This window comes from Rhamphochromis sp. 'chilingali' (genome assembly GCF_963969265.1).
Source record: "Rhamphochromis sp. 'chilingali' genome assembly, chromosome: 2".
In the NCBI taxonomy this organism is placed as follows: Eukaryota; Metazoa; Chordata; class Actinopteri; order Cichliformes; family Cichlidae; genus Rhamphochromis; species Rhamphochromis sp. 'chilingali'.
In genome coordinates this window covers 11,361,577-11,380,311 of record NC_137930.1, presented here as the reverse complement: position 1 = coordinate 11,380,311, position 18,735 = coordinate 11,361,577, and the positions used below count along the sequence as shown (strand labels likewise).

Genomic DNA, 18,735 nt, shown 5'->3' with positions numbered 1-18,735 from the left:
GTGATACTGTGCAAAGGAGGTAACACCTCGAATCCAATGAAACACCTGGCGACGTATAGCATTTTGTTAAAAGCCAAGAAATGCGCCGTATTTGATAGCTTGCTGCGAACCACACACCGAGCACATCTACTGCGGGTGTGGTGCCTGTTATCGGACGCGGAGTTAGCAACATCCCCCGAGGAGTAGAGTCCTGGCCCCTAGCCCTGCCAGTGTAGCAGAAATGATGATGGATGATGACGGCAGCAGCAGCCGTTCTTCTCTGAGGGAGTAGCTTAATGTTGTTCGTGTGTAATTTACGTTGAGTAGGCTAATCACGTTATTACATTAATGCATGTAAGGTGAACTAGCAAACACAGTCGTAGTTACATGCGGCTGTCTTCTTGTTTGATGGCAGATACTCCCTTCACCCTGGCCAAAAAGGCTAAAATGACAAAAGAAAAAGTGGGAAACAGCTAAACATGAGAGGTTTTTGGACAAAGTTTTTTTTTTTTTTTTTTTTCTTCAATTGATTAAGCACTGCTTCCAGCCAAGAGTGATACCATATATGCCCTATAGCTGCAGAAAAGGCTAACATTGTTATCTTTTCACAAAAAAACAGCTGAACATAAGAGGTTTTTGGACAAATTGTGTGTTCTCCATTCTTTAAGCACTGGTTCGAGCACCGTTTAAGCACTGGCACCGTTTCAGAAGTACTGGTTTGGTATTGGTATCGGATAAAACCTAAACGATACCCATCCCTACTAGTGAGGTTCTATTGCAGAGTCCATAGCTACAGACCTCCAAATTCCACATAACCTTCAGATTAGCTCAAGAATAGGACATAGAGAGGTTCATGGAATGGGTTTCCATGGCCAAGCAGCGGCATCCAAGTTGGTGCTGACAGTTGCAGTCCAATTGATTTAGATTTTTGGCTATACTTGGTTATGTTTCTGGTATATAAAATAAATAGTAAATAAATGAAAACTGTCCTAGTGGAATGTAGTGTTTTTGCTGCCTTCTTTGCTTTTTCAAGAAGTTACCTCTTCTCACATAGTAGGCAAGATGTAGTACAACATGTCACAGAAAGCAACATTAAACCAATGGAGATAGTTAAAAGAAAATAAAACTGACTCTCAACAGGATGAGGTGCATGAGCGTGATGGTCTGACTGACTTCCTCCTCACGAAGATGCGGGATGTGCTTCAGAAGATTCCCACAATAAAACTGATCCTGTCTAGTGCAGCTCTGGATATAGACCTGTTCCGTCAATACTTTGGCTCCTGCCCAGTTATTCACCGTAAGTCTACAAACCTGTCTACAAAGTGTTAGTGAAATCAAAATTAATACCAGCTGGTGATGCTTTAGCACTTTGCTTACTTTATTAGTTACCTTTGTTTTTACTACAATGAGAGGAAATGCTTTACAATAAGAGCAAAATCTGGGATAATGGCGACAAGTAGAGGTTAAAAAAATAACCCTGTGTAGTAAAAAAAAAAAAAATCTTGTAATTATGAGAAGTCATAATAATGATCTAAAGTCATAAGTATAGCAAGCTTGCTCATTATGACAGCTCCTTTCTTTTTTTTGTACTAGTGGAAACAAGGTTGCATAGTCTGAGTCACAGCTGAACAACTGAGATAATAGATTAAAGATTGCGGTTTAGAGCAAGGTCCTGAAACACTTACAAATAATGAAATGACTACTATGGAGCAACAGTTATATATACTTGATATAGTATAAATATTTTCGTTATATAAACAAACATGACAAAAGCTTCTAGATTAACAGTAGCCATTGCCCAAAATATAGTCCATAATTATTTAAATAATGATACTTCTTTTGTAATTTTGCAGCTCTACAGTCAACAGTGGATTTAAATCAATCCAGATGAAATTAAAATGCAAAATTAATTTCAAATTATATTCATTTGTAATTTGAGCAAAGTTACATGGAAGGAAATTTATTCATGTCGATGTTGAACATAAATCTGTACAGCAGCTACAGATCACATTAAGGCATTTATTTTTTAATACAGATAAGATAAATGGACATGCTTTCATGGATTCCCTTCAGGAACAGTTCATTTCCATATTCAAAAATAAGTTCATATGTTTGGGAAATAAAAAAATGAGTGTGCTTCTCCAAGGTTTGTGGATTGTCTATATGTGTTGAAAAGTCATGTTTTCATTTTATTTGATATAACTTGAGGGGTTCAAAAATGTTCCTTTTTTTCCTGTAGTCAAAGGAAGACACTTTGAGGTGAAGGAGTTCTTTCTAGAGGATATTCTGAGGCTGACAGGTTTCACCAGAAAGGACATGAGGAAATACAAGGAAGAGACAGAAAAAAGTATGACTGCGCACACACACACACACACACACACACACACACACACACACACACACACACACACATATACACAGCGTTTGTTTGGTCTTGTCTTAATCTCTTTTGTGTATCACACATTCTGGTTCTCAGAGGACAGAGAACAGAAATATTTAACAGAGTGGTGTCAAGCAGTACAGACCAGTTCTGTTGGGCAGAAACAGAGCACCCATGCCACAGGCTTCCTCCCTGACAGTGACTGTGGGACTAGCGGCTTTAAGCAGGTAAACCACCACCACCACCAAAATACACCATGTTCTCTGTTACACCTAGAATAATAAAAAATATTATTTTTGTGTTTTCTGCAGAGAAAGGTTACATGTACAAACTAAGGAGAGGGATAGGGCTGTTAGACAGGGGTGTCTAATGTTTTCAGATGTTTTCAATTACCCATGCCAATGTTGGAGCCCTTTACTGACCATTTAGACTGATATCTGAAGTTGACTTTTGTTTTGATTTCTGCTTACTTCTTGAAGTTTTCTAACAGCATCTTAAACTATTGTAATTCTAGTGCATTAACAAAAGACACAGATGGACTGAAAGCCAATGTTCGTTGCAGGGCTCGCAAAATTGCTAGCACAACGTCCCAGGGCTAGCAATTTTTCCAGTCGGGCTACCAAAATCTATCTCTGCCCTGCCCGTCGGGCTATCATAGGAAGGAAAAATATATGTCAATGCTTTTGCATTCTTTCGAAAATGTAGCTGGGTAATTATGTCATTGGCATTGATGAGCCACTGTCAATATGTGACATATTGAAATCGCGTTTGAATTTGCGCTTGTTTTTTGCTTTCACCGTCACTTTGCGATCGCGTGAACGGTGTGTAGAGAGCAGCAGCACTGATTGGTGAGTGACGATTAATTGCGCACCAATTCCTCTGACATAGTCTTATCACTCATTAGCTTACTATGCAAACATGACAAGTGAAATCTCTCGCAGCAAGCTTAAACATGTGAGAAGTTGATCGCGCAGAGAATCGCTGACCGTTATGTAAGTACGTGTGTAAAAGCAGCAAGATTTAAGCCGGTATTTTAGTTCTGCTCAGCCAAATAAGACAGGTCAGGGTGAAGAAGGGACAGCCAAAGAAAAGCCGATCACAAAACGGAAAAGTTATGACAAATCAGACAATGAGGCAAAAAAAAAAAAAAGCGCAGCTTTTTTGGTTTCATGGACAAAAGAATTTCTGTAGCTGGAATATGACGAGCTAAATAACATGATGTTCTCCCAGGTGTGTTGTGAGTTTCATTCGATTTGTGAGTCAACAAGTGCCTTTGTTACTGGGACCAGTCATTTTAAGAAAGACCCCATCAGAACCCATGAGAAATGCAAGAAATGCATTATTGCCCACGGAAACAAAAACATAAATAAAAATGCTCTCTTTTTTATTCGGGCTACTTAAATTTATTTTGGGCTACCAAAAACTGAATTGTGCCGGCTCAAAGGGCTACCAGAGATTTTGAAATTTTGCGAGCCTTGCGTTGTGTAGAAGTTTCATGCATTTCACTGATTCGACAGTTTTGAAAAGTGTTACAATAAATTTATAATGAGCATATATTCAAGAAAGATTGTCTTAAATTAATATTGGCAGGTTCTAACATTAGATGTTGTTTTCAGTTAAATATAGGGTTTAGGTGTTTTGTAAATTATATTATGTTATGTTAAGCATGTATGTCCCATCATGCTTTAAACAAGCTATAGTTCAGCCTCTTCTTAAAAAACGTAACCTGGACCCAACTTTTCTGTCCAATTACAGGCCAATCTCAAAGCTTCCTTTTCTCTCTAAAGTTTTGGAGAAAGTGGTCTACTTACAGTTGCAGGCCCACCTTGATTTTAACAAGATCTCTGAAAAATTTCAATCTGGTTTTAAATCACTACATATCACTGACACAGCACTTTGAAGGATTTTTAATGATATGATAACTCTGGACTCTGGCAGCCCTGCTGCCTTTTATTGTTGCCGACCCCTGGTATAGACACACATCAGAACAATATTATAGTTCTATATTCACATTGCTCGCACTTTGGTTTGCTACTATGAGAAAGTAGCTTTTAAATAATACTGACTGCCAAGAGTGCATTTTGACATTTGTAAAACTGTTAAATAAAATCCCATCATCTCATACTTTATGACTCTACCTAAAATGAGCTTATAAAGATGAATAATTATTGCTGTGTTGAGGATGATATTTTGAGTTGGAACTGAGCAGATCAGAGTGAGGGAGTATGTGACCAAACCCATAGGGAAGTGGGTGGTTGCCAGCTGTTCTGAGGAGCAGTGCTGAACTGAGCTGAGAGTCCAGAGTGTGGAGAACTAATCCAAGCCAATAAAAATCCAGAGCACAGCAGCCAATCGGGTGTCAGGCCTGAGCAGGAGAGCCTAGGAGATGAAGCTGCAGAGCGGTGGCTGAATGAGAGGCTGCAGGTTTAGTGATTGGACGCAGATGTGACTTGGAAAAGCATGTGGAGAAACTTGACATTTGTACCAGTAAACAAGAGCACACAGGCTTGTGTTCCGTGGACTTTCTTTTAAAATGATATTAAGATGTTTATTATCCTGAATGAATCTAATACGTGCCCGTTTCTTAGCAGAGGTGGAGCATGAGTTAATTCTATAGAGCAAGTTACAGTTTGGATGCCTTTATACTTATTTCCATAGCAATTTGAAGAATTATGAAGCGTTTTATGGTTACATTTTGTCATATAGAAATCTTGACACCCTTGAACCAGATAATGGAAATGGGTGTAAACACAAAAACACAAACTTTGATTTTTGGCAACATATAAACAGACGTCTGTTTATATGTCAGCAAATTGTTTTATCCAGACAAGTTATGCTTTATATTGTTTTGTTACAGAATGAGAAGGACACTGAACAGATGGAACCATGGCTGAGGAGGGAGATGGACTCATGCATTTCTAGCATTTTCCTAAATGAGGACCAAGATTCTTTCATTCAGCTCTTCAATCTGATCCTCAGTGAAAGTGTTAATGGTATGAATCTGATGGGTTATCTTAAGTGTCGTTGTTAACAAAATAACATTTAACACTAACAGTGTTAAGTTGATGTAAAGCTGGAGATACTATCATAAAACTACAAAAAAAATAATGATGAGAAATAGTTTTATTTACATTACATGATATTCCAGTTCAGTTTGATTTGGATTGATTTCCCAAATCTTTTTATGTAGTGGACTACATGCACAGTGAAACAGGGACCACACCACTGATGGCAGCAGCAGGTCGAGGATTTATTACACAGCTGGAGCAACTCCTCAGTCTGGGTGCTGACATTAACATCAAGGCATCCAATGGATGGTAAGAAAACACAGTCACAATCCGGTTTATTAATCGACAGTGACCAGTCTGTGATTCACAGCCCTGTTGTTTGGTTTTCTTTCATCATCCATAGAAATAGACAAGGCATATCTTATAATTTATTAAAGCATGTAGTAGTAGTTATTAAGTAATGTAATCTTTAACAGTAACTACAGTTTACTACAGTCTTCCTGTAAAAAAAATATAAATAAAGAAAGAAAGAAATCAAAATAAATAAAATAATCAAAAATGTAGTTGCATAAACTGCAAAATTTCATACACGTGACTCTGTTTTTTATTATTCTGTTTTCAGGACTGCCTTAGACTTTGCCGAGCACTTCCAGCAGACTGATACTGTGGATCTATTGAAATCATCCATGTGAGTGTTTTTTGAAATGTTGTCCTTTGGAAAGTATTCAGACATGTACACGTGTTAATGTCTTATAGTTGTAATTCTAAATGAGTTTTTCCCTTTTACATATGGCATCTGTTGGTCATAGCTATGTACAGTTATGGTCAAAAGTTTACATACACTTGTAAAGAACAAAATATTACGGCTCTCTTGAGTTTCCCGTTATTTAGAATAGAATAGAATTCAACTTTATTGTCATTGCACAGGTACAGGGCAACGAAATGCAGTTTCTTTAGCCATGATATAGATATATTACAATATATATTAGCAATAATATAGATATGCAAGTATATTACAGAAATGGGTCTATTATGGTGTGTTATAATGTACACGGTATGAAGTATGTTATGAATATTCTATAACTATAAGTATGTACAGGCTGTAGTGAGTACAAGCTATGTACAGGCTATGAACAGGATATAAATATGAAATAAAAAACTATACAGAAATCTGAGATATACAGTTATACAGAAATGGGAACTATGCAAGTTATAAACAGTTGTAGGATTAAAAATTATCGTATGTACAGAATGATTATTTACACAGAGCTATACAGTAGTGCAGTTAAGATAAGCAAGATATGTGGATAATTTCTACAGAGCCTATATAAAGTGCTAGTGGTTGTGAGTGGTGGTTCAGTCCATTTTATTATTGTGTGTTTGAGGGTACAGTTGTCCATTTTGTGTGTGTGTGTGTGTGTGTGTGTGTGTGTGTGTGTGTGTGTGTGTGTGTGTGTGTGTGTGTGTGTGTGTGTGTGTGTGTGTGTGTGTGTGTGTGTGTGTGTGTGTGTGTGTGTGTGTGTGTGTTCAGTCCATGAGTTTAACGTGGGTCAGATGTCAGGAGGCAGAGTTCAGGAGTCTGACAGCTGTGGGGAAGAAGCTGTCAGTGGTCTGGTGGTCTTAGTCCGGAGGCTCCTGTAGCACCTCCCAGAGGGCAGGAGGGTGAAGAGTCCATGTGATGGGTGACTGGGGTCTCTGATGATTTTCCCAGCCCTTTTCAGACACCGCTTCCTGTAGATGTCCTTTATGGCAGGAAGTGGTGCTCCGGCGATGCGCTGGGCAGTTTTCACGACCCTCTGCAACGCCTTCCGGTCCGAGGCAGAGCAGTTCCCGCACCAGACTGTTATACAGTTGGTCAGGATGCTCTCGATGGTGCAGCGATAGAAGTTCACTAGGATGTCGGAGGACAGGTGGCTCTTCTTCAGTCCTCAAGAAGAAGAGGCGCTGGTGAGCCTTCTTGACCAGCTTGGAGCAGTTGGTCGTCCAGATGAGATCTTCGGAGATGTGGACTCCCAGGAACTTGAAGCTGGTCACACACTCCACAGCCGTCCCCTTAATGTGGATGGGTGGATGTGGGTCAGCATTCCTCCTGTAGTCCACGATGAGCTCCTTAGTCTTCTCGGTGTTAAGCAGCAGGTTGTTTCTGTCGCACCACTCAGCCAGACGATCCACCTCCTCCCTGTAGGCGGCCTCATCGTTGTCACTGATGAGGCCAATCACTGTGGTGTCATCTGCAAACTTAATGATGGTGTTGGAACAATCAGCAGGTCTGCAGTCGTGGGTGAAGAGGGAGTAGAGGAAAGGGCTCATCACACAGCCTTATTTCTACAACTCTGATTTTCCTCTGATAGAGTACATGGAACAGATACTTCTTTGTCACAAAAGAAATGCATGAAATTTGGTTCTTTTATGACTATATTATGGGTTAACAGAAAAAAAAAAGTGATCACATCTGCTGGGTCAAAAATATACATACAGCAGTGCTAATATTTGGTTACATGTCCCTTAGCCATTTTCACTTCAATTAGCCGCTTTTGGTAGCCATCCACAAGCTTCTGGCAAGCTTCTGATTGAAACTTTGACCACTCCTTTTGACAGAATTGGTGCAGTTCAGTTCAATTTGATGGCTTTCTGACATGGACTTGGTTCTTCAGCATTGTCCACATGTTTTCAATGGGGTTTAAGTCAGGACTTTGGGAAGGCCATTCTAAAACCCTTATTCTAGCCTGATTTAGCCATTCCTTTACCACTTTTGATGTGTGTTTGGGGTCATTGTCCTGTTTATTTATTTCTAGTTTTTGGATCGGAATAAACAGATTTGACCAATCAGAGCACTGCATTTTGCAATAAGTGCACTCATAACTCAAAACACACACTGGTACTGAATATATAATGATATGGAAATAGTAAAATAATAGACACACAGATAGACACTACTCCAGGTAAATCTCTACCTCCTCAGATGTGGTCCCCACTCTGGCAACACAAACTCAAACTCCCCCATTGAAGTGTGGGAATTCCAAAAAGTTGATTCTGTTCATCTGGACGTAGCGTGATTCTTGATCAGTAATGTGCAAATGGTCATGACAATTTGCGTATTAATGAAAGAAACTGACCTCACAGCCCATTTTTCGTTAGTGGTGCCAGTGGGGGGGGGGGGGGGGGGCTGTAGCTCAGGAGGTAGAGCAGGTCATCTACTGATCGTAAGGTTTGTGGTTCAGTCCCTGGCTCCCCCTAGTCTGCATGTGAAGTATCCTTGGGCAAGATATTAACCCCAAGTTCCTCTCCAATCCATCAGAGCAGGAATGTGTCTGAATTGTAGTGAATTGTAGTTAGCACTTCAAAGCATAGAAACAGTGCTTGGGTGTGATTGGGTGAATGTGGTATGTTGTATAGAGTGCTTTGAGTACTCCAGGAGAGTAGAAAAGCATTATATAAGAATCAGTCCATTTACCATTTAGTGTCAGTCATTATGCAAATTTACTATTTATGAGGTTAGGGGAAACCTGCAGTCAGCTGAGACTGAGTAAGTCACTTGGATGGGTCACTTAATGTTTCTCCCACTGAAAACTCTATGTCCAGATGAACAGAATCAACATTTTGGGATTTTCTTACGTGGCTGATTGAGCATGCATCATGAAGTGTGGGAAGTGTCAGTTTCTGATTATAATTTTTTGAAATGTAATAAATACCAGATACATAAATTAAAAGCTTTTTAGTTGTTCAGATGTTAATTTTATTCATTGTAATTTATGTTTACAACACTTGAGTCTTGTGAAAAACTTTAAGGTTTATGAATTCTTTGTGAAGCAACTGAATATTTTTGTTACTGTGCAGTCCTTTGGGAGAGGTGAGCAACCTCAATGAGTCAGCTCTGGTGCAGTGTGACCCTGAGATGAGCTTAGAAGACCAAGAACTTCTCAGGCTGTACCATCATAGCTTTGATGATCAGTGGGTAGACCTGGAGCTCATCATGAATCTGCTGCACAACATCTGCTCCAATACCAGTGATGGTAAGTATCAGGACGATAAAGCCACCCCTTATATATTTACTTTGGGAGACAGACTCTATTTTGTCCTTTTAAAGGGGTTTTGAGCAATAATTCTCCAGACTTTCTGAAGGTCTTTTTTTCTGTGGACATTGTCTGCTTTTACATTGATTTTAAGTTCACTCATGGCACCTGATGATTTTCAAAGGAAGGCTTTTTGTTTGTCAAGCCATTTAATACTGAACTGTGAACCATTTAATCATAAAAAGGCACATAACACATACTGCAAGAATTTGGCAAAGAACCAATTTTAAATTCTATCCTTAGGTGCTATGTTACTGTCAGCCATGATTTGTTTCCATTTCTTGATATGAGGAAAATGTCAAATGTAAGACACAAAAATAGCATTTTTTTGAATCAACAAAGTTATTTCCAAAGCGCTATTAGCCAAAAATATGGCACATCTCTGCTTAGCGTGCAGGCTGTTCTTAAGGAAACTAGACAAGTGGCAGGCCTAGCAAAACTGTCGGCAGCAGATGAATAGTATCTGAAAATCTGAAAGAGATGTCCTTAAGAAATAGGAAAACATTTAGCAAAGACCTGACACAGGAGCTGAATTCAAGGAGCTCTTGAATTCATGTACTGTTCACTGACACCTCATCAAAAAGGGTCTTAATGAAAGGGTGGCTGCCAAAGTTTTTGGGTGCTAGCCAGTGCAATACTCTTAAGTCTGGTTACAACAGGCTCTGCTGTAACATGAAACAGCATAGAAAGCAATGGGAAATCTGGTAGCACATGAATATCAACATAAAATGCAGATTGGTGTGAACCTGTGATTTATAGCAGTGTCTTAATCTTTTCTAATTCACAATGCCCTTACTTAGTTTAGTATATCTAACAGATATCACCAGCTGTGCTAGAAAGTGAGCCTTTTTTTGGTCTTTAGGTGCCATCCTAATTTTTCTTCCTGGATATGATGAAATAGTGGAACTCAGGGACCGCATTCTCCATGATGATAAGAGATTCTCTGGCCAAAGTGAAAGGTAAAATGGTTTCTGTTGGGATACAGTTCAAAATGTCAAGAAAAACACAATCCAATGATTCTGATATTATGTTAAGCCCAAAGTTGAAATGAGTTTTTTTGTCTTTGTTTTATATAATAACATATTTGATATACCAGTAAAACATTTCAGAAAAGTTGGGGCATGTATCAGGTCACGTTGGAGCACCTTTTTCTAAAAGTCTGTAAGCATTTGGGAATGTAACCACATGGTCAATTTAGTTGCTGATAGGAAATTATGTAATGTAATGTAATGTAATGCAAATATGTCCTTAATTTTCATTGCTTAGCTTGTTTCATTATTAAGTTGTGCTGAGAAGACAAAAGCTTGCAGAAAAGTGCATGCTTTCTGATAGAGGTGTGTTGTTTCTTAGGTACCATGTGTTTACTCTACATTCAGACATGCAGACTCAGGATCAGAAAAAAGCCTTAAAGACCTCTCCTCCTGGTGTCAGGAAGATAGTGAGTCACTGGTGTTTCAGATGATGTATAATGGTGTATTGTGTGTGTATGCGTGCATGTGTATGCGAATTAACTCCAAATTAAGTCTGGACCAAAAATTTGGTCCAGACTTAATTTGGAGTTAATTCAAATAGTTTAGCAGAACTGAACTACCGTATTTCCCGGACTACAAAGTGCACCTGAATATTAGCCGCACAAGCTAAAATCAGGGGAAAATCCTGTTTTGTACATACATTAGCCACACCTGACTAAAAGCCGCAGGTGTTTCAATGTTGACTTATCATATGTAAGAGAATATGCACAAAGGGAATTGTCAGGAAAGAGATGGCTGTTTGGAGACATTAATATTTTATTAATATTTTGAAAAACAAGTTACGGGTACATATTTGCATAACTTTTTAGGTATATGTACAAGTACTGGTAATTACAAGTACGAAACATGTACTGTGCTTCATAAATGAGTAACAAATGTAGTACATAACAATAACCTACAGCACACCAGAAAAATAGATTCGGACTACCTTTTAGGCTCAGGTGCAGTGACACGGCTTCAACAAGAAGAAAAGTCAGTCATTCACCACCATCTTCCTGCGCACTAAAACCACCAAAGTCCTCTTCTCCAGTGTCGGAACGAACAGGTTCAGGGTGGCTTCGTCATCCACTCTCAGCTTCTTTCATTCGTTGTCACTTTCAAAACCAAACAAATCCTCGTTGTCAGTGTCAGAGTCAAACACCCTCTGAAGGGCCGTGGCGGTGTCCTCCTCTCCATCATGCAGCAGTCCAGCACTTCGAAATCCGTTGGTGATCATGGATGTTTTCACACTTTTCCACGCTGTCAGAATCCACTGCTGGAGTTGAGCATAACTTGCTTTTCGCAAGTTTATCGCCGCTCATCATCCACGCCTCCCGCTGAACGCGTAGTAGTACTTTGAAGTTTGTTTTTCGCGCTACTTCGTACGGCACTACGTTGCCTGGCGAACGGACATGTGACCAACATACCACTCCTGAACCCCGATACTGTGTGTCTGATCACATGCCCTTCCGCCAGGCAACGTAGTGGCGTACAACAGCGGAACAAACAAAACAAATCGTCTTATGATATGACAAAAATCATGGAGAATCCATAGAAAAGCCGCACCTGACTAAAAGCCGCAGGGTTCAAAGCTTGTGCAAAAAGTAGCGGCTTATAGCCCGACAATTACGGTATTTAGGGATTATTACCATTACTGAGCCATTTTGTTGACTGTTTAATTGCATAGGCTGTATTCATACTAACTTTATACAGTGCAGTGCAGCCTTCAGATCTGGTTCATATTTGAATGTTTGGATTAGAACTTTATTCCACAGTAGTACAAAACCCCCAAAACTAACACGAGACATGTTTGACCTATAATAATGAACAAGAAGAATAGGATACTTGGAACAACCAACCTGTGAAGTGTATATATTAAAAAAAAAACAACCTCATTCTCCTACCCAGAAGAATGTATCCTAAAGGAAAATGGTATGTCCGACATTAATTTAATTCAGCATTGTCTGCTTTCTTTTATGAAGTTTGGAAGTTTCAACATCATTTCACAAAAGAAGCTGTAATCTAGTGATTTGTGCCATCGCTCAGGAGTATTTTATTCATTTAATATAACGCAAAATGATATTTGAAGGAAATGTGCTTATGAAACTAGATTGTAACTGGTCAGTTTTTCATTTCAGATTCTTTCTACTAACATAGCTGAGACGAGCATCACCATCAATGATGTTGTTTTCGTCATTGATTCTGGAAAGGTCAAAGAGGTACACTAACACTTCAGAAAGTTGGATTTAAATTATGACTCTATGGATTTCATAAAGGTGTTAGTATTTAACTGAAACGTTGCCTGTTGCAGAAGTCTTTTGATACTCTCAGCAATGTGTCCATGCTAAAGACTGTGTGGATCTCAAAAGCCAGTGCTCTGCAAAGGAAAGGAAGGTATTGTAGTGTTCATATTTTTATTATAAGTATCAAAAAAAACTATGCTAAAACTTACATTGTTGGCTTATGGGTTTTACTCTTACAACCAAATACTACTCCATTGCTGTTAAACAAATGACATGTCTACAGAGCTGGGCGCTGCAGGCCAGGGGTTTGCTTCCATCTCTTTAGTCGACTCAGGTTCAACAATATGCTGGAATTCCAAGTTCCACAGCTCCTCCGGATGCCTCTACAGGTAGAAACATACTACATGTTCATGTTTCAAGTCTAAATCTATTCCTGCAGTTGTGCAGGAGTTGGTTGCTGTTCTGCACCTGCAGAATGATATGTAAAATATATATTCCTTTATCAAAGCCTATAGCTATGCTTACAACTTCTGGCTATAGTGCAAAAACATTACTATTAGTTTTATAGCAAACATGCAGAGTCATAACACTTATGTTGAACTGATGGTTATCTACAGAACTGGTAAAAGTACAGACTTTCTGTACTGAAGTAGAGGTACAGATACTTGAGTTAAAAAATACTCTGTTAAAAGTTAAAGTACTGAAGAAACTTCTTTACTCAAGTAAAAGTAAAAAAAGTACAGGTTTTGAAATGTACTCAAACTAAAAAAGCAAAAAGTAGCTCCTTGAGGGACAATTCTATTGTCCATTTTTGTACAGAGGTAACTGAACCTTGTGCTATATTAATATAATGATAAAATAATATTAGTACATAAGAATACAAATTTTATTTGAATCTAAATTCAAATTCTAAGGAATGTACTCAGCTTGAATCTCTTATGTAGGCCACAAGCAGTGAAAGATAATTCTATATTTTCTCCACGCCTGAGCAGTAAAATGAGTACAGTCAGGGATTACAGTGGAATTCAACAGGTGGTGAAACTCTAAGATCTGTGTAGTGGCTCAGCATAGGGAAAGAATCTTTCAATAACTTTCAATAATTTCTAATGTGAGCTCCAGTTGGTTTTCTTAGTTTATGTGCTGTGATCAGCTGACTTGTTGCTCTTTGTGGATTTACACAGCTGAATTCAACAAGATATCAGCAGATGTTTCACAGCTATCCTGGCTGATTTCCATCCCCTACACTGACACTGTACTGTTTATACCATCTTTAAACTAGACAGGATACAGTTGGTTTGAAGTTGGAATTCAGTGAAGGACTCTAAGCATCATCAGTTTAGATGCAAATTCATCTCTGCTACACTTGTGTAACCTAACATTAACCATGAGCACCACTGCCATTGTGCACCAGTTCAACACAGAGCTTTACTGTCAACTCATCACTGCAAACTAACCTATTTATCCTGAATTAACCTACCATTACTAAATGAAAATGCATCTGTATGTGATGTGTTTTTGACATACAAATTCAATATGTGATTAAAATGATGCCATTACACATAAACTTTAAATCTGCAGTTTATCAAGCGCCACTGAGCAGAAAACGCTACTGTGCAATAATAAAGTATTTGTAAAACTTGTATCATGATGGCTACATGATATAAAATTTGACTATGGCTTACTTAAAGAGCAGGATGCTTTATTTCACCTTTTAAAATTCCACATGTAACATAGATGTGTGTTACCTGTGTTACAGTACAGTAGGTTGTTTATCCCAATAATTCTAAACACTAGATCATGTTGTGTGTGTAAGGAACTGTGTCTGCAGACCAAACTGCTGGCTCCCTCCTCCTGTCCAGTAGCTGAATTCTTGGCCAAGGCTCCCCAGCCACCTCCCACACATGCTGTCCGAAACGCTGTGCAAATGCTGAAGGTAATATTTGAAACAATCTGGCAATAAGCCTTTGTGTCCATATTGACTCTCACCACTCTTCTCTTTCTATTCACTTTTAGAAAATAGATGCTATGAACCAGTTTGAAGACCTGACTGATCTGGGCTACCACCTGGCTGATCTACCTGTGGAGCCCAATCTGGGGAAGATGGTGCTGTGTGCTGTTGTTCTTAAGTGTCTGGACCCCATTCTAACCATTGCCTGTACCCTGGCATATCGTGACCCTTTCATTCTTCCCACCCAAAGCTCACAGAAGAGAGCTGCTCTAAGCTGCAGAAAACGCTTCACTTCCAACACCTTTAGTGATCACATGGCCTTACTTAGAGCTTTCCAGGTAGGCAGAAACCCATACGAAGAGTGTTTTAGTAGGGGTGGGTTTTTATAATCGATTCATCGATTAAAATCGATTCTGGCTTGGATAACGTAAAATCGATTCATTAAAATCCTGAATCGATTTTTTAATATAAATTTATTTTGTCCGAAATGCCAGAATCTCTGGTGACATCTCACAAAATTTCAAGAACCACCAAACAGTAAATGAGAGCAGGTACAGGGATTCTGCACATAGACTTAAACACACAGCGCGACCCGCGGATCAGAATCAGTTAGATGTCGCCTTTCTCACAGTCGGGGCTGAAAGCCGACAGCTCGCTGATCCGGGTCCGCGCTTTGTGTTCACGTCCTTTATGCGCTGATTCTAAAGCTGTTAGTTTGATCTCTCTCCAAACAATATTGACCGAATCAGCAGCAAAAGAAGATCCAAACGCTTCACATAAACATCGTCATGAATTCACTCTTTTACTGTTTTGCTTCCATTGCGATGCGCAGCTCTCTCTCTCTCTCTCTCTCTCTCTCCCCCCCCCCCCTCGAACAGTTTCGCTTTCTTCATTATTCGCTTGCTTGTTACACAAGTCTACTGTTGCTTACAGCGCTGTCGGCCGCTGTTTTTTCCCCTTTTACATTCTTCCGAAAAGAAAACCTCATTTCTGCTGTTCAATACTGAACAAATTGAAACTTTTTAAAATTATTCAAAATGCAAAATGCTTAGCCATGTCTCTAATAAAACCGCTGTAACGTCAGAGGTAATGTTGATTAATTAATGGTTTTCTTTCGTTTTTGATGTACTGCAGAATATTTTTATAAAATCCCAGGCCAGGAAAATCACCTACATGTTTTTCTGTGTTTTATCTTCAGCTACTTTGACACAAAGGCATCTGCTGTGATGCTCACACCTTGGATAAAGTCTTGAGAGTGTCAGCTTCCTTTTTATAGATACAAAAATATGTAAATGTCCTGATCTGAATTATATCTCTGACTGTCAAAATTTCCCAGATTTAAATCGAATCGAATCGAATTAAATCGAATCGATTCGGGACCTTGTGAATCGGAATTGAATCGATTCTAGAAATCAGTGACGATACCCAGCCCTATGTTTTAGGTTGAGTGCTTGATTTTAACAATGTTGTAATGATGGGTTTTACGACGCTTGCGTTGATTTATTCCTATCTCCCTTTCAAAAGTAAATCTCATAATTTCTTAACGACACTAAGAAGACAACTTTTAACAGATATCTACCAAAAATGCATGATCAGTGATTTAAAAAATATTGACTCATTAATTGGGATGATCTATAAAAATGTATTTTTATACATGTTTTGGATTACAAATTTGAGGTCAGTCCCTTGTGATTAAAAGTTATTGTTAAACATTTCTCTGACATCTTTGTCTTCTGTGGTGCCAGGCATGGCAAAAGGCTCGCAGTGAAGGTTGGGAGAGAGCCTTCTGTGAGAAGAACTTCTTGTCCCAGGCTACCATGGACATGATACTTGGCATGAGGACACAACTGCTAGGACAACTCCGTGCAATTGGTCAGTTCTACTTTTTTCTGTGATATTCCATACATAACTCACTAAAGGTTAGATTCGCTGACCCCAAACCCTGCTGCTGGCATTATTGGATAAGTCTTAAATGGCCATTTTAAATTCTGCTTTTGCTTTTTGGGTTTTGAAATCATTTGTTATGTTATCAATATATTTTATTTAAACCTATTCTTCTTTGCTTAATTTTATCAAGTCTGATGTCAAATTTCTTTAAATTCCTTTTTACCTTATATTGGTTTTATTATGTTACATTCTGTTGAAGCATGTTTTAGCTCATTTGCATTTAACATGGTTACTTTTTATTGGAACAATAACATGATCACTGTGTGGTGATAGCTCACACCACTGATTGTAGTGCCAATGATTTGAGTCAGTCCTTCAGGTTGCTCTCTAGAAACTGGCTCTCAGTGTTTAGGGCAAAGCCCTAGGTATTTCCTGTCCCTGAGAGCATTGAGCAGGGAAATTCTCAATGTTTCTTTTATTTAATCCTCCTCAGTTTATCATGAAAATCAGATATTTAACATAATTGGGTTGGACAGCATTGTGTGGATTGTAAAAAAAATTATCATTTAAAGTTGTATATCAGTTCACTTAATAGGGCCTCTAATTTACTTGCACGTTGTGTGCCCCCCATTTTTTTTCCTCAATGAGTTTCTTCCTTCACTGCGGTGTGTTTTTCTGTACTGTCCTCTATTTGATATGCTACTAGAAGTGGCTAAAGTCTTACAATAGGAATTCTGGTGTGTCAGTGCCAGATTAATCAGTGTAAAGTACCAGCATGTAAACGCAAAGTTGATGAAAATGCTTGAATTTGACAGAATATCTGTGAACACTGTAATTTACATAAAGTATTAGATATATCTTATGACTGTTACAGGGATTATTACTACCCAACTCAAAAAATTTAAGTAATGCTTTTTAAACAAGAGTATAGCATCAAGTCAGTTAAACTTATGGAAAATTGATCTGCTCAGTCAAGTAGCACAGGGGGTTAATGAGTGCATGCATACATGCAAGTTGGTGCCAGTTTCAATGCTGTAGGTGTATTTCCTAAAAATCTTGGATAAATTCTAATGTTAGTGACCTCGACCAGATCAGAGGTAAAGTTTTCTGAAAATTTTGTGAAACCAATAACTAAAGAAAAATTTGAAATATCTAAGTGACCTAGGATTTTCAAATCAAATCTCAGATGAGTTTGAATCCTGGTGACCTTGACCTCAAGGTCAGAGGTCAGGTTTTTGGAAAATCGTGTAACTGCAATAACTTGAGTAAACGGTGGTGTAAATTGATACTATAGGTGTATTTACTAGGAGGCTGAGGGGTCGCAATGGCAGCCGCCAGTGTTTTTAAACATTCCTGTGGTTTTTGGCCAAGGTTAAAACTGATTTAGACCTTACTATGAAATTTGAATAACAAGGAAGGGTTAGGGATTAGTTAAGGTAAGCAGTCTGTTTGTCCCCCAGGTTTTGTGCGAGCCCGTGGGGGCTGTGACATCCGTGATGTGAATCTAAACTCGGAAAACTGGGCCATGGTGAAGGCAGCCCTGGTAGCTGGCATGTACCCAAATATGGTTAATTTCAACAAAGAGTCTTCCCTGAAGAAGCTTCACTTTCATCCCACATCTGTCCTAAGCCAGTTTCAGTTTAAGGAGGTAGGAGATGCACACACACACACACGCACACACAGTCTTATGCATACATGCAGTTAGCTTTATGGGTATTTGGAGAATGACCTAAGTTTTGTCATTTTTCCTATGTATACCACCAAAGTGGATTTTATATAACAAAGCCAAAATGTTATTCAAGGTGTAAACTTTCAGCCTTAATTCAAGCAGTTTCACAAAAGTATTCTATTAATTGTGAAGTACTTATTCCCATGTTCTCGATTTCCTTTTGATTCTCTTATCGCTTCTTATTGCCTCAACTTTGAGAGTCGCAACAATCTCTAAGCAGCATATTAAAGACATTACATCCATGCATGTTGTTGCATGTTAGACGTATATGTCTCCTCTATTTTGTGATCAGTGTTGGGGTCATTACTCAACAAAGTAATTAGAAGACGTATTACACAGAACACTTTTCTTAAAAGTAATGCAGTACATCACTTAATTACACTCAGTGTGTGCACTCAGTCAGATCATCTATAAGCACTGGTGACCTGATGTTATTGGATGTCCTACATGCCCATGCTAAAACATTCCCTCCACTATG

The 18,735-nt window shown here is 38.7% G+C and overlaps 1 protein-coding gene across 5 annotated transcripts in view; it reads left to right on the top strand.

Annotated features, from left to right (window-relative positions):
• ythdc2 (YTH domain containing 2) overlaps window positions 1-18,735 on the top strand; it is a 42,902-nt gene that overhangs the window by 7,971 nt on the left and 16,196 nt on the right. For all 5 annotated transcript variants that reach the window (XM_080875017.1, XM_080875016.1, XM_080875015.1 and 2 more), the window contains exons 8-23: window positions 1,120-1,276; window positions 2,219-2,326; window positions 2,456-2,586; window positions 5,217-5,352; window positions 5,550-5,676; window positions 5,990-6,055; window positions 9,205-9,380; window positions 10,303-10,399; window positions 10,791-10,878; window positions 12,589-12,669; window positions 12,762-12,844; window positions 12,977-13,082; window positions 14,507-14,626; window positions 14,707-14,979; window positions 16,387-16,513; window positions 17,989-18,176. In XM_080875017.1, coding sequence (XP_080731143.1) covers window positions 1,120-1,276; window positions 2,219-2,326; window positions 2,456-2,586; window positions 5,217-5,352; window positions 5,550-5,676; window positions 5,990-6,055; window positions 9,205-9,380; window positions 10,303-10,399; window positions 10,791-10,878; window positions 12,589-12,669; window positions 12,762-12,844; window positions 12,977-13,082; window positions 14,507-14,626; window positions 14,707-14,979; window positions 16,387-16,513; window positions 17,989-18,176 — 2,064 coding nt within the window. The remainder of the gene's footprint in view (window positions 1-1,119; window positions 1,277-2,218; window positions 2,327-2,455; window positions 2,587-5,216; window positions 5,353-5,549; window positions 5,677-5,989; window positions 6,056-9,204; window positions 9,381-10,302; window positions 10,400-10,790; window positions 10,879-12,588; window positions 12,670-12,761; window positions 12,845-12,976; window positions 13,083-14,506; window positions 14,627-14,706; window positions 14,980-16,386; window positions 16,514-17,988; window positions 18,177-18,735) is intronic.